Raw genomic sequence first — 16,231 nt, 5'->3', positions numbered from 1 at the left:
CCCCCCCCGCGGCCCGCGGCTCGAACGTCGACCTTGGCTAAGAAATCTTTGCCAGTGTTCAAATCTTCCATTACCCCCTTCCCACCTTACCTTTACCCAGTGCGCGGGTTGGGGGAGGCGGCGGCGGGACACGGCAAATGCCCCCTGGGAGGTTGTGAGTGAGGAGGCCCTGGGGCCTGGGGGGCGTCTCCAGGCCAGAGCTGAGCGCAGAGCGGGAAGGGGGGAGAAGGGAGGACATGAGGCTGTGCAGCCATGCTCATTCCTGTTAAGAACCTGCCCTCCCCTCTCGGAGGCCCTGATGCTGAAGGCAAGGGGCCAGGATGGGTGGTGCACGGGGTCTAGGCCAGCGATGGTGAACCTTTTGAGCTCGGCGTGTCAGCGTTTTGAAAAACCCTAACTTAACTCTGGTGCCGTGTCACATATAGAAATTTTTTGATATTTGCAACCATAGTAAAACAAAGACTTATATTTTTGATATTTATTTTATATATTTAAATGCCATTTAACAAAGAAAAATCGACCAAAAAAATGAGTTCGTGTGTCACCTCTGACACGCGTGTCATAGGTTCGCCATCACTGGTCTAACCCATCACACCTAGACCTCTCCCCACCCGCGGCGGGAAACCCCTGGAGGATGGGTTAGCTCAACGTAACCATTTCTAAAGTGTCTGGGTTTGGAACTGGACGTCACATGATCTGTGAAATGCCCACAGACCCTCTCTCCCTTTTGCTCTTGCAATGTCAGCATCAGGACTATTCATCCAGCAGCCACACTGGGGACAGCCCCTGGGGTGTCAGCGTGGAGGCCCCTTTCCCAGTCGGAAACCACTGGCTTCCGAGTTCCCTTCGCTTCTGCCGGTCGCGGCCACCGGTGCCGTCGGCTTGGCCTTCGGGCCTCTGGGCTGGGCGCCCTCATCGAGGCCACACCTCTGGTTGGCTGAGTGAATGCTTTATTGTCTTGACACCTGACTCTAAGTTTAAGGATCCACATTTTAAAAATCCTAAACAATATGTTTTTATTGTCAGTAATGAATTTGCTGTCCTTGAGAGATACCCAAATAGAATAGAAAAGACAGACAGGGCATGCAGTGGAGGTGCTGTCACTGCTCACAGCGTGTCATTTCTGACGGATGGTAACGAGATAGTTCATCGTTTCACCAAAAGCATAAATGGTTGAAGTGACTCACCTGGGCTCGTATGTCACACAGAATTCCTCAGTGCTACGCGCGATTTGTAAGTTAAGCGCCTACTGAATAACTCATGGGAAGACGTATGAATCACGCAGACAAGCCTTGTCATTCTCGGCGATGTCTGGGTGGCACCTCTCCCTCCCCCGCTCGTCGTATATTGATGGCCCCTTGAAGGTCAAAGACGTCGCTTGCAGACGTAGCTGTCGCGGAGTTAAATGACTCCTTCGAGATTGAGAAATGGAGTTCAAGAGCCATGCTCCATAAAGCCGCGTTCACGTGCCCTACTCCTGACTCGAGAGCTGGAGAGCAGATGAAAGTGTGGAGATTTGTGTCAGCTAATGAGAGAAGCGTCAGGAAACATCATGGCTGTCAGCCGGATGGCTGCGTGACCCCGTGGGGGTTACATCTATCATTGAAACACGGGGTGACATCAAGCACCCATCACTGAAACATGGACGCAGATACTGCGTGAGACGGACAGATGGGAGGAACAGAGGCTTTCCTGGTCCCAGCGAGGGGACCCCTGGGAAAGATGAGGTTCTGGGAGCTAACTCTCACTTGTGGCATTGGGATAGCCATATTGGTACTTGGGTTTTTTTATACTATTTTTGAAATGGAGGATTTTAGGGACTTTCTTTACTGTTTTGGTTTCTGTCATTTGACATTTGGAAGAATTGATTATTTATCTCCTTCCTCACTCCCTCTCTCCATTCTTTCTTTATCTATTTTACATCATAAAGCATCATTGCTCATCGTCGAAACACTTCAAGAGTGGGAAGGGCTTGGGCTCCAGGAGACGAAAGGGCTTGTGGTCAGAGTCCCCTGTGGTCCGCTTTCCTCCTGCTGTATGTCCAAGTGCCTTTAAAAACAAAAAACAGCCCTGGCCAGTTGCTCAGTGGTTAGAGCGTCGGCCCATGGACCAAAGGGTCTAGGATTCAATTCCCAGTCAAGAGCACGTACCTCAGTTGTAGGTTCATCCTCACCAGTCAGGGCTCATGCATGGCGTAGGCGACCGATCGATGTCTCTCTGTCTCCCTCCTCCTCCCTCCTACCCCCTCTAGAAGTCAATGGAAATAATATCATTGGGTGAGGATAAACATTGTCCAATGTGCTTTGGGTTGTATTACTTCTAATCCATACGGTGAGTATAAGCTGCAAATTGTTAGAATTCCACTACCAAGAATTACTGTTTTCACTTCGCATGGCAACTGGCAAGTTGGAAAATGTATTTTTTAAGAAAATATCTAAAAGTTTATCTCCAGAAGCTAAATGTAACCATTCTCCTCCTCTGCATTCCAGACTCACTCATGTGGCATTCATGAACTGACTGTGTGTTTCAGCCCGTGAATAACTCACATGGTATTGATGAGCTGACTCTGTGTGTTAGCCTGTGACTCACTCACGTGGTATTGATGAGCTGACTCTGTGTGTTTCAGCCTGTGACTCACTCACATGGCATTCATGACCTGACTCTGTGTGTCAGCCTGTGACTCGCTCACGTGGCATTCATGAGCTGATTCTGTGTATTTCAGCCTGTGACTCACTCACGTAGCATTCATGAGCTGACTCTGTGTTTCAGCCTGTGACTCGCTCACGTGGTATTGATGACCTGACTCTGTGTTTCAGCCTGTGACTCACTCACGTGGCATTCATAAGCTGACTCTGTGTGTCAGCCTGTGACTCACTCACGTGGCATTCATGAGCTGACTGTGTGTCAGCCTGTGACTCACTCATGTGGTATTGATGAGCTGACTCTGTGTGTTTCAGCCTGTGACTCACTCACGTGGCATTCATGACCTGACTCTGTGTTTCAGCCCATGACTCACTCGAGTGGCATTCATGACCTGACTCTGTGTTTCAGCCCGTGAATAACTGACGTGGTATTGATGACCTGACTCTGTGTTTCAGCCCGTGACTCACTCACGTGGTATTGATGAGCTGACTCTGTGTGTTTCAGCCTATGAGCTGCAGAACTGCCCGGACCCGCCCCCCTTCCCCAACGGGTACCTGGTCGGCTCCGACTACAGCGTGGGCCAGTCCATCTCTTTCCAGTGTTACCCCGGGTACATCCTCATCGGCCACCCCGTCCTCACCTGCCAGCACGGGACCGACAGAAGCTGGAGCCACCCCTTCCCCAGGTGTGACGGTAGGTCAGCCGTTCCTCCCGGGAGCCAGGGAGCTCCTCTCGTAGATAACGGCGCCTTGAATGTTACAGGAACTCATCCGAGAATGCATTAATTTGTTCAACAAATATTTATTGGGATCTGTCATGTCCAACTCATTCTACTTAGGATTCAGGAACACGTCTTGGGCCAGTAGGTTAAGAAAAGATGCATAAATCAGTCTTGCCCCCAAGGAAATGACAAGGATGTCATAATAAACACAAATATTTGTTATGCAAAACCAGAGACGAGGAGCAGACTGCTTGGATGGATTTCAGATACAGAAGACGGTGTTTGCTTGGGAAGGGACGGGCACTGTTTAGGGTGAGATTAGAGGCGGGAGGGTGGTTATCAATTCCACCCCGGAGATTTTTTTACGGCTTAACTTCTGTCATCATCGTATATCACTTCTCTGTTTCAGAAAACTGGTTTTATTTGGGGAGTGGGACTGGAAGCACGCACTCTGTTTTGCTACTGGGAGGTAGAGACTGTCCGGGGAGAAGAAATGGTCTCAGCAAAGGGTTGATGTAGGACCCTCTTAGGGAAAACAGAGCTGCGGGTCCCCTGGTGGTGGGGAGGGCTCCTGGAGCAGCTGGAATCAGCTGGTGGGCGTGGCAGGGGGGGCGGGTGTCTGCATCCCTGGGAGCCTCCTGTTGGCTGCTGGAAGCTTAGGGTAATGGGGGAATGTTTGCAACCTCAGGTTAATGTAAACAGATCGAGGACTCTGTTTCTGAAGACTGCATATCAGACAGAAAAGTTACTGGAGCCCTGATATTCCCACATTATAAATACAGTAGCTCTGAGTGAAAACATAATGAAAATGCCAACTCTGTGGACCTTTGAAATGTTAAATACTCGTGTCCCACTGCGCAGAGGGAATGGGGACTGGCTGTGCTTGCATTTCTACTGAAGAAGGAAAAAGATAAAAAAACAACATCAATGGGTGCTTTAAAGCCTAGTTCTCAACCGTGTTTTTCCATTCTATGCCATTATAAAAACAACTATAGCAAACTTTAGCTGCATTTTATTTTACGTATTTATTTTTTTAATATGTTTTTATTGATTTCAGAGATGAAGGAGAGGGAGAGAGAGAGAGAAACATCCATGATGAGAGAGAAACTTCAATCGGCTGCCTCCTGCACACCCCCCGGTTGGGGATGGAGCCCATAACCCGGGCACATGCCCTAACTTGGAATCAAACCCTGACTTCCTGGTGCATGGACAGCGCTCAACCTACTGAGCCACACTGGCCCAGACTTTAGCTGTATTTTAAAAATTATCTTAGCCTAATACAAATTTAATCATTTCAAATTACTAGTCATAGTGTGATGCAAATTTAAAATAGTATATTAAAATTATATTTTAAAACTAAGAATAGCAGTTGCATACCTGGTGTTTCATTAAATCACTTAAAAGACCTTTCATCCTATTCCCCATTATATTTATATGCATAAATTACTCTGAATAGTCAGGATTAAACCCTTTCTTTTAATTTGTAATTTTTGCCAGAATCTTTTCATATGTAAATGGAGGACTTCTTGGCTTGCTGTAAAAAATAGAATTAAGTATTTAATTAGATTTCATTGCTTTTTCAAGCCCAGTTTCCAACATGGAGAAAACTGCTGGCTCAGAGTTATCTGATGGGTTGGCGGTAACTCACCGCATCTTCTCTGTGGCTTGAGGGTGACGCCATCTCTTGCACCGGCATTAGGGCTGCAGGACCACCCAGAGTCGGCCACACTGCAAAGCTGAGGTCCTCCTGCATCCAAGCCGCCCGCCCCCAGGGGTAGTTTGGGGAGTGCCCAGAGCCACCCTGAGGCTGGACAGCACACTGGGACGCGGGACCCCTAAGCTGTTGGACTCAGGGGTGGTTTACAACAGGGAAAGGCCCAGTGAAATCACCACGGGAAAGACGGGCAGGCGGGGGGTGTCCAGGAGGCCCCTGGCTCTCAGAACTGACCTGGGACAACATGCACAGACCATGACCAACCTGGAGGCTCACTGGGCTTCGTGTCCAGGTTTTTACTGGGCGCCGTGACATGGGAAGGTCCATAGATCGTCTATTGGTTGATACCAGTTTCCAGACCACCCGATATCCTGATGGAGGTCCCACCCAGGTCCCCTGGCTGGACTTCCTGGGTGGCCAGCCCTGCCCTCAGCCTGTTGGGTGTGGCCAGCCCCCTGGTGAAACACAGACAGTCCTGTCAGGGGTGCCATACATGACCTTCCAGAACCCACGGCCAACGACAGGCCTGTCCTGGGCAACGTCAGATGGTTTAATACACAGATGCCTTTACCATGACATCTCTCTCCACGCCTAGAAAGCCCTAAACAGAATAAGAAGTGACATGTAAGATCCATGTAAAATCTTGTCCTAAATAAATTTTCTAAGCATCACCCAGTGTGTATTTAACATCCTCCATATTGAATTAAATTCAGAACTTCCGCAGAGGGCATTGTTTTCGAACAAGTTTACTTTATTCCTGGAAGGCATGTTTCCAGAAAGCTCTATAACGAAAAGGTGCTTTTCCCGAGAATGGAGGTCTGCGCAGGGATCGGCGGGGGCCACGGGGACACAGGGCCCCTCACGGGACAGGTGCTCGGCCGGTCGCCCGGCAGCCTCAGGGGCACGACCTTTATCAGCTGAGGGCTCGGGCCCGCAGGGCTGTGGTGGGACACAGGGCAGCCGTACTGAGCGGCCACCTCACAGGCCCAGCCCCTCCCTCGAGCCCCAGGAGGGTCTTAGGGAAAAAATAGAAGCTCTGAACAGCCTCTGGGTGTCTTTATTAAAAACGGCAATTCAGCAATTGAGATTCAAGGATTCTAAATCTGAAAGCATCAACCTCCACAGAATATATGAAGCCAGTTTGTCTGGACATGCTTAAAAGAGTAATATCTTCATTTGCGTAAGGATCTATCGTGGAAAGTTAGTATATTTCAAACCCATCTGGGAAAAGTAATGGACCCAAAGTGTGATAACCTTGAAATAAATAAGAGAGTGTGTCTGACAGTGACGAGAAAGTCGAGACTGCATTAATTTTGCCAGTAACTTATAATTATACCGAAGGCTCCATTTTTAAGAAAAGTGGGTTATAATTGTTACAGTAATGTCTAAAAGACTGTGGTTTATTAATGCGCTAAATGTAATTTGATAATTACATATGCCTCTACACTTACAAATGGTAGCTCAAAAACTTAAAGTATTTTGTTGACCTAATTGATCCTTTTCCACTGAAATATTTATGTCAACATTCTCTTACGGTCTTTTTACAAATTTAAACGCTGTCACCTGATACTCACTTTACATGCATTAGCGCAGGGGTCCTCAAACTACGGCCCGCGGGCCACATGCAAATACAAATATTGTATTTGTTCCCGTTTTGCTTTTTTACTTCAAAATAAGATATGTGCGGTGTGCATAGGAATTTGTTCATAGTTTTTTTTTTAAACTATAGTCCGGCCCTCCAACGGTCTGAGGGACAGTGAACTGGCCCCCTGTTTAAAAAGTTTGAGGACCCCTGCATTAGCGCCTGTGGCGGGAGCCACGGGGACAGAGGGAATGACGAGGACAGCACGCGGCAGCTTCTTTTAAAGTGACAGATTCCGTCAGCAAGAAACCCCTGGATTGCACAATCATATGAGAAGTCCAACCGGCCAGAGTATATGCTGGCCCTGCGGTGTGGCTCAGGGCTGAGCCTTGTCCACGCACCAGAGGTCGCTGGTTCGATGGCCCCGGGTCAGGGGTCAGGGGTCAGGGCACACACCCTGGTTTCAGGCTCCATCCCCAGCCGGGGGCGTGCAGGAGGCAGCTGCTCCCCGTGCCTCCTTCCCATCCGTGTTTCTCTCTCCTCCATGTTTCTCTCTCTGAAATAAAATATAAATTATGATGTGCATATTGTTAACATTAAGGTTTACCAAGTTGATTGATGAAGACAGGAGACCCCTCCCCCAAGGGGTCAGAGGCTGTGACGTCTGCGTGAGTTTTGAAGGAAGAGGCCCCGTGGGAGGCACCCACCGGCCTGTGTGACTGCAGGGGCTCCGTGGCCGCAGGTCGCAGGCGGTGAAGTACTTTCTAGGTTATCAGGCAAAGTTTATCCAACCCAAACGCCGCTTATAACCGCACCGTGAAACTCGCCGAGTGTGTCCGCAGCCCCTGCTGCTGCTGGATTTACCCCAGAGCCCAGCCAGGCCGCCCGCCTTGCGATCCCGCCGCCTCCGATACCAGCTGCACCGTGATGCGGCCGCCGCTGTCCCTCATGACTTCTCATGGTCAGGGAGCTTTTCTTCCTATTATTTTCATCTATTTTGGCCTCTTCGTTCCCCGTAAATGCTGCACTGCTGGTGGCAAGTCTTTGAAAGCCCCGCACATGCTGGTAACACACAGGCGTAGCACACCCGTTGGGTTTCCGTTCCATGAAGAAGTCTGCTCGTCTCTCCGGTTCTGCCGTGTGATGCTGCCATGTGAGTGACAGATCACATCTCAGGTGATCCTGCTAACGTGTGGCCATTGCATCTTTTATAAACAAGAATAACGATTGCCATGGCGACCGCGGATCAGCGTGGGAAGTGAACTAGGAGCGCCTGATGGGTGGCGCTGCCTCTCCTGGCTGAGCTGGCTGGACCGGCCGGGCGGTGACGGCGCATCGCTTTATCTCCTTCCTCCAGGCGCAGATCTGCGAGGCGGCGATAGTGTATCTGTTTCAAAGCAAATAGACAGGATGCTGTGGCCTCAGCCCATGAAATAGGCTTGAAATCTCACTTAGACCAGACATGTCGGTTTCCTGCTTAAGCATCATCCCCTCCTCATCCCGCCTGGGACTGTCCACTCCCCGCAGGAGACTGGGCCCAGTGCTTCCCCTTAATGCTGGGAGGACTGTGGCCGGAGGAGTCGGGAAGTTTGGCGGATGTGTTACCCGAACAGGCAGCTGAGAAGCACAGTCTTCTGAGGCTTTAGGGTTTAGGGGGATTGTTCTGACAACGTGGTTCCCCGGGGACCCTGTGGGCTGAGGGCGCCAGGAGCTCCCTGTGTCCCTTTAACGCTGACCATTTGTCTCCGTGGCCTCTGCCCCCTTAGCTCCCTGTGGCTACAACATCTCGGCTCCCAACGGCACCATCTACTCACCCGGCTTCCCCGACGAGTACCCGGTGCTGCAGGACTGCCTGTGGCTGCTCACCGCGCCGCCCGGCCACGGCATCTACATCAACTTCACGCTGCTGCAGACCGAGGCCGTCAACGACTACATCGCAGTGTGGTACGGCCACCCCGGCCGTGTCCTCCCAGACACCCTGTGACCCCCCCAGACACCCTGTGTCCTCCCAGACACCCTGTGACATCTCCCAGACACCCTGTGACCCCCCCCAGACACCCTGTGTCCTCCCAGACACCCTGTGATCCCCCCCAGACACCCTGTGACCTCCCAGACACCCCGTGACCCCCAGACACCCTGTGACCCCCAGGCACCCTGTGACCTCCCAGACACCCTGTGTCCTCCCAGACACCCTGTGACCCCCCCCAGATACCCTGTGACCTCCCAGACACTCTGTGACCTCCCAGACACCCCTGTGACCTCCCAGACACCCCTGTGTCCTCCCAGACACCCCTGTGACCCCCCAGACACCACTGTGACCCCCCCAGACACCCTGTGACCTCCCAGACACCCCATGTGACCTCCTAGACACCCCTGTGACCCCCCAGACATCACTGTGACCCCCCCAGACACCCTGTGACCTCCCAGACACCCCTATGACCTCCAGTCACCCCTTTGTCCTCCCAGACACCCCATGTGACCTCCTAGACACCCCTGTGACCCCCTCAGACACCACTGTGACCTCCCAGACACCACTGTGACCCCTCCCAGACACCCCTATAACCCCTCCCATGTCCCTGAGACCCAGACCCCCAGCTGAGGAGGGGCGTGAGGACGTGGCTGTCCCTGAGGAAAGGTGGACAAGTGAAGAAGGACCTCAGGTGACCTGCCTGAGCGTGCTGTGTGGTGCATGACCCAGGATCGCTCTGACACAGGGCATAGCGGAGGCCATTTGCTTTACTGACTGAGCGTGATCTGTTTCTTACAGAAAAGCTGGTAGGCTCCTCTAATCATGAGACAGGGATGCTTCCAGAACCACAGTTTCCCATAGATGCTAATATTTTATTCTGTGTTTTAAAATCATATCAGTTCAGTAGCAAGACCTTCATAAACCTCCCCCAGGATCACGGAGACGCCATTGGGTTTAGGGTTGAAAGTAGGAGCTTTGGAAGGAGGGTGACACATGGTATTGCGGGTCCTGGAATTCGGGCCACGTCGCCCCCACTCCCCGGAAAGGCCAGCCGGGGTGCAGGGGTCAGCGGGCGCCTCCAGGCACATCCACAGTAGCGCCCACCTGACAGAGGAGAAGGGACGGCTCCTGGGAGCCCCCGGGACCTCCCTCCAGCGGCTGGTGCTCTCCCCGCAGGGACGGCCCTGACCAGAGCGCGGCCCAGCTCGGCGTCTTCAGCGGGAACACGGCCCTGGAGACGGCGCGCAGCTCCACCCGCCACGTGCTGCTCGGCTTCCACAGTGACTTCTCCAACGGCGGCTTCTTCGTCCTCAACTTCCACGGTGAGCACCCCCCACCCCCACCCCGCTGTCCCCACCCGCCGGGCCAGCGGGGCCCACGAGCCGGTCTTGCCTGGGAAGCCTTTTGAAAACTGGTCTTGCCTGGGAAGCCTTTTGAAAAATATACTTTATTGACTTCTGAGAGGAAGGGAGAGGGAGGGAGGAGCATCCATGATGAGAGAGGCCCACGGGGAGCAAACCTGCGACCCGGCCCGTGGCCTGACCGGGAATCGAGCTGCGACCTCCCGGTTCACAGGTCAGTCCTCACCACGGAGCCACGCCCACCGGGCGCCTGGGACACGCTTTTGTTTAATGTCTATTATTTCCGCCTTTCTGAGCTGTGCTTTGCAACCAGCTTGGACTCATTCCAGGAGAAGTGTGTGGACGTGAAACTCGATGTGCATGCCACAGACACGCGTGGCAATCTCGTGGCTGCCCTCATCGCTCTGTGCGATTACATACGGGCGAGAGCCAGCCCTGAGGGCGTGAGAGTGACCGCTAGTGATGGGAAGAGCATGGGGGTCCCTCACCTCTCGTGAGGATGAGGACGGCCACCAGGGAAGTCGTGGGGGCAGCGACCTTATCCGACCTGAACGTGGACGTGGGACCAGGCACGGGTGGACCATTTCCCTTAGGAATCCCACGTGTGTCCGGGACGTGTGACGAGGTCATCGTGTTTAAATCGTAGCTTCTCTCTTCGGCGGCAGATGCTCCGGGCACTGACCTGTCCTGTGAGCAGGGGAGCTGAGAGCTTTATAAACCCACGACCTCCTGGCACGGACACCGCGGTGCCCAGATGCCAGCAGCACAGGGGCGTGACGGGGATCATCGTGTTTATGCAGCAAATGTAACTGCAGCTTTTCTTTCTCGTCAACCCCGTAGCCTTTCAGCTCAAGAAGTGCCCGCCGCCCCCGGCCGTCCCGCAGGCGGAGCTGCTGCGTGAGGACGAGGACTTCGAGATCGGTGAGGGCGCGTCCTGGGAGGCCATCGGAGTCACGGGCTTCCCCCCCACCCCCCGCGGAGTCGCTCCCAAGAGTGGGTGTGTGTCAGAATATCCCACTGCCCCGCGGGGGACTACACGCCCAGGTCACGCGCCGACACACACGTTTCCCTCTCGTCATGTCCGTGACCTCTGGGCTCCGCCACGTGACGTTCACTTCTGTCACTTGGAGCCCATCCCCCAGGCACTTACTGTCCATGTTTCCCTCTTTTTTAAATATATTTTTATTTATTTCAGAGAGGAAGGGAGAGGGAGAGAGAGAAACATCAATGAATCATGGATCAGCTGCCTCTTACACACCACACACTGGGGATGGAGCCCACAGCCCAGGCATGAGCCCTGACCGGGAATCCAGCCGTGACCTCCTGGTTCATAGGTCGATGCTCAGCCCCTGAGCCACACCGGCCGGGCCGTGTTTTCCTCTTGAGCAACATTTTCCGAGGCAAACACACAGATATGTGGTTCCGTTAGGGAGGCAGGATCCTAACCTAGAACCTCGTCCCCTGTGGCGACAACAATGGCCGGTGTAATGGGCCTCCCGTCCCGCTGGGCCTGGTGAATGTAGTGAGTGATGGGTGTGGGGCGTCCCGCCCTGTGACTTCTGTGAAAGGTCCACTCACTCCACCAGCACCCGCCCCGTTAGGAGGCCAGCCCCGGACCTGTCCGTGGAGCAGTCACTGGGCCCAGGGCTTCTCGGTGGCAAGGACAGGCGCTCCGTCCTGTCTGTGGTGACGCTGTGTCTCAGACCCGGTCCAACACGGGACCTCCGTTCTCCTACTCAGATGACAGAGTCAAAGGCGCTGTGTGCCCATCAGGCCAGGTCCCCTCCGGAAGCCAAGAATCCCAGCGCCCAGTTCCGGTGCCTGCCCTGTGGCCCTCGGGGAGGGGGGGACCGGGACAGTGGTCGGGAGTGGACGCCTCCCGTCCGTCCTGACGCTGCTTGAGTTGAGTCAGGCCGCATTTCTATGAACGAGGCGCTGAAAAGGGGGTGTTTTGTCTAAAACGAGGCTGGGCCTGGCTGGTTTGGGATAGAGCATCGGTCTGCGGACTGAAGGGTCCCAGGCTCCATTCCCAGTCAGGGCACAGGCATGGGTTGCAGGCTTCTTCCCCAGTAGGGGGCGTGCAGGAGGCAGCCGATCCATCATCCTCTCTCATCATGGATGCTTCTCTCTCTTTCTCCCTCTCCCTTCCTCTCTGAAATCATAAAAATATATTTATCAAATAGAAACAGATAGAACGGAGGATGGGCATTGGTCGGACGGACACGGTTTGCCCGCTGACGTCGCTGGTTAGGTCAGCGCCTGTGTGCGAGGCGCCCACACTCTGGGTGTCACGGAGGCCAGTTTCCGAGTGTCGTGTGGACTCTTGCAGGGGACTCCGTGCGGTACCTCTGCCACCCCGGCTACACGCTGTCGGGCTCGGACACGCTCACCTGCAAGCTCGGCGCCCAGCTGCAGTTCCAGGGTTCGCTCCCCACGTGCGAAGGTACGTGAGCGAGGCCACGCGTCCGCGTCCCACGTGGAACACACTCCCTGCGTGGGGGGGGCTTCCATGTGTGGGTCTGACCTTGCCCTTCCTCCTTGCCCTGAGCCCCTGCAGTCACAGTCCCCGCGCACAGACACCACCCTGGCCTCTCTTGGTGCCAGAACCGGAAACCACAGCAGCCAAGAGGTCTCGCTGTGCCCCCGGCAGGGTGTGGGTGAGGGGGGAGGTTCCAAACACACGGCAGCGCTGAAAGAAGTAAAAGTGAGACCTGAACACCAGGCCCGGGTGCCGCCATCCGTGTCCACCGGGAATCCGTGTCCCGTGTCCCTGTTTCCTTCCATCCGTCTCTTCCTCTCCTGAGATTTCTGACGCATTTCAAGGCTGATGGGAGGCAGCGCTCTGCGTCTCTGTCCTCCCGCCGTGTGTCCCCAGCCAGCTAGGGCTGACCATTTGTTTCTGTAACGTCAGTGAACGCACCCGTTTCTCTCTGTGACAGGCCTTTAAGGACATGGACCAGGCACAGGGGCAGAGCGCCCTCTGCGGGGGGTGTGACCTGGTTGGACACTTGTCCTCATTTAGACCCGAATGGGGGCCGGGAGGCCTGACACCAGCGGGCAGTGCCTTGGCATCTCTCGCACCCGCGGGCCCTGCGGCTGGACCCAGTCCTGACCCTCTCCCCGGAGACCCCAGGGACGGCCTCCGGTCCCTCAGGCCAGGGCCCCTACTTACTTATTTATTTATATTTATTTTTAATTTAAAAATGTATTTTCATTGATTTCAGAGAGGAAGGGAGAGGGAGGGAGAGATAGAAACCTCCATGATGAGAGAGAATCATAGATCAGCTGCCTCCTGCACGCCCCACACTGGGGATGGAGCTCACAACCTGAGCATGTGCCCTGACCGGGAATCAAACTGTGACCTCCTGGTTCATAGGTCGACGCTCAGCCACTGAGCCACGCTGGCCGGGTGAGGTCTCGCTTTTTAGTTGACAGGGGGAAGCGTGGGATGCTGGGTGGACCCCCCACACCTGCCCTGGGTTAGGGTGTGGGGGGTTCGGTCTCTATGAGGGAGACAGCAAGGCAGTCGCTGCTCCCACGTCACTCCGGCTCCACTCCAGGGCAGGGCAGGGCTAGACTTCCGGTCCACCCGGTCCAGGTAAAGAGGACTTCCCGGCTCAGTATTTCCTCTCCATTTGGCAGCCGCGTCAGATTTGGCAGCCCTGGGTCGGGTGGATGACTTGGCCGCCTTGAGCCTGGAGTTAAATAGGACCTGTGCACCCTCCTCCTGCGATCACCCTTCTTCCTGTCCGTCATCTGCCCGTGTCATCTGTCTGAGCGCCCTGCGTGTCAGCATGTCATACATGTACAGTTATATGTTGTACATATATGATTCTCTTAGTGCCACACATGCATCATTCTCTTATATTTCATATATGTATCATTCCCTTGCATGTCATACATGAACCATTATCTTATGTCATATGTGCATCATTCTCTTATGCCATACATGTGTCATTCTCTTATATGCCACACATGTATGATTATATTGTAGGTCATGTGTGTATCATTCTCTTACATCATGCATGCATCATTCTCTTATGTGTCATACATGAACCATTATCTTATGTCATATTGCATCATTCTCTTATGCCACACATGTATCATTCTCTTACGTCATGCATGCATCATTCTCTTACGTGTCATATGTGCATCATTCTGTCCTGGGTGGCAGGGCGATGTTACCGTGTTACTACTGTCGGTCAGGGCTGGTCCCCTGCCGTGTGCCCCGCCTTCCCTGGGTCAGAGCGCAGTGGGAACGCCTCTCCCTCCCTGGCCTCGCACACGCAGGGAGGACGCTGACCTACTGAGCATTCCCTTTGTTAAGGAGAACTTTCCGTCCCTCCTCAGCCCAATGCCCGGCCAATGAGGTCCGCACGGAGTCCTCGGGGGTCATCCTGAGCCCGGGTTACCCCGGCAACTACTTCAACTCGCAGACCTGCTCCTGGACCATCCGCGTGGAGCCCCGCTACAACATCACCCTCTTCGTGGACAGCTTCCAGAGCGAGAAGCAGTTCGATGCCCTGGAGGTGTTTGACGGTACGTTTCTCCTCGGGGTTCCCGTGCCGCTCACCTCTGCCTGGTGTGCCAGCAACACCCTCGCCAGGTTTCTGTCTCACAGGAACGTGATATATTACCGAGTTAGACTACACGTCCCCGAACAGGCAGTGGGTTCCTCTTGCGCGGTGCAATCTCGGACCCGGTGCCCATAAACCATGAACATCTGTCAACGGCCCAGCTGTCACACAATTAGAAACCTGGCGATACACTGGCGATGAGCTGACGATGCTTTAATCATTCTCCACGTGGGGATTCAGGGCAGAGGCCCTCGCACAGCTCCTCCTTTCTCGCTAAGAAGTATATTCATTCAGAAGATCTTTCAGGAAGTTTAAGATTTCGGAAATAAAGGTGCTCAATCCGATGTAAATGACGATTTCACTAGAAATACATAAATATAATGGCTCACAGATTTCTAGATGATAAATGCTTCAGGAGTCTTCAATAAACAGTTTTTTAAATTAGTCTTATATATTTTTATAGAATTCTAAGAAACTTCTTAAAAATCCTCACCTGAGGACATGCATTTCATTGATTCAAGAGGGAGAGGAAGAGAGAAAGAGAGAGAGAGAGAGGAGCATCAATCCGTTGCCTCCCATGCGCACCCAGACCCGGGATCAAGCCCACAGCCTGGGCATGTGCCCTGATCGGGGATACACTGTGACCCCTCAGTGTAAGGGCTGATCCCCTAACCATTGAGCAACCCCAGCCAGGGCTCATAGACTTTTTTTTAATTGATTTTTATTACTTTGTTTTTTTTGGTTTTTTTAATTGATTTTTAGAGCGAGGGGAAGGGAGAGGGAGAGAGATAGAAACATCGATTGAAAGAGAAACATCATTAATCGGCTGCCTCCTACACACCCCACACTGGGGATTGAGCCCACAACCTGGGCATGTGCCCTGATCGGAAATCGAACCCGCGACCTCTCAGTTCCTGGGTTGATGCTCAGCCACTGAGCCACGCCAGCCGGGCTGACAGACTTTTTAGTAGAACAGTGCGATGCTTGGAGTGAAAGTGTGGCTGAATCGTCAATTTGGACTGAAACCGATGTTAATAATTTTATCATACCCCAGGAAATTAGACCAGCATAGAATTATGGCTGCACATAATAATAGGGTTTTCACATGTTCTGAAAAATTTGTCATTACGTTCTGGTAAATAATCAATTCAGTGAACATAAATCTACTGTAATTGATTCCGATTCATTCTATGGGTGTTCATATGCCTTTCACTGGCTGATGAACAGTAATAACCGAATTGCTCAGATGGATGGATACTACATGAATTAGCGTATGAATTGCCAAGATGAAGTGCTAAGTTGGAAATTAAATTTACACGTGTACACACAGAAACGAGTATTTCCATTTTCAGAGGTGTTGCCTTGAGTGTGCAGTAGGCCCCCCTTATCCACCTTTTCAATTACCCACTGACAACTGTGGTCCAAAAATATTAAATGGAAAATTCTAGAAATGGTAAGTTTTAAGTTGCGCTCTGCTCACAGTGGCGAGATGGAACCTCAGGGTCCTCCTCAGTCCCCGGGACGTGAGCGTCCTCTGCCCAGCATCTCCCTGTGGCCCAGCCTCCCTGCCGGCGACCAGCCCTGGTCCTGGGCTCTCGGGCTGCGCCCCGTCACCCTTCCTTCACTTAATGCCGGTCCCGCAGCGCAAGGCGGTGAAGCTGCGG

At 53.1% G+C, this 16,231-nt stretch overlaps 1 protein-coding gene across 1 annotated transcript in view; it reads left to right on the top strand.

Annotated features, from left to right (window-relative positions):
• Window positions 1-16,231, top strand: part of LOC102420427 (CUB and sushi domain-containing protein 1) — a gene marked incomplete at its 3' end in the record, with an annotated part of 71,728 nt that overhangs the window by 10,610 nt on the left and 44,887 nt on the right. Inside the window, exons 5-10 of the mRNA XM_023747992.1 lie at window positions 3,148-3,336; window positions 8,427-8,604; window positions 9,806-9,951; window positions 10,831-10,911; window positions 12,320-12,433; window positions 14,341-14,529. Coding sequence (XP_023603760.1) covers window positions 3,148-3,336; window positions 8,427-8,604; window positions 9,806-9,951; window positions 10,831-10,911; window positions 12,320-12,433; window positions 14,341-14,529 — 897 coding nt within the window. The remainder of the gene's footprint in view (window positions 1-3,147; window positions 3,337-8,426; window positions 8,605-9,805; window positions 9,952-10,830; window positions 10,912-12,319; window positions 12,434-14,340; window positions 14,530-16,231) is intronic.

Source organism: Myotis lucifugus, unplaced genomic scaffold (genome assembly GCF_000147115.1).
Source record: "Myotis lucifugus unplaced genomic scaffold, Myoluc2.0 scaffold_1086, whole genome shotgun sequence".
In the NCBI taxonomy this organism is placed as follows: domain Eukaryota; kingdom Metazoa; phylum Chordata; class Mammalia; order Chiroptera; family Vespertilionidae; genus Myotis; species Myotis lucifugus.
This window is presented reverse-complemented; position numbering and strand designations above follow the sequence as displayed.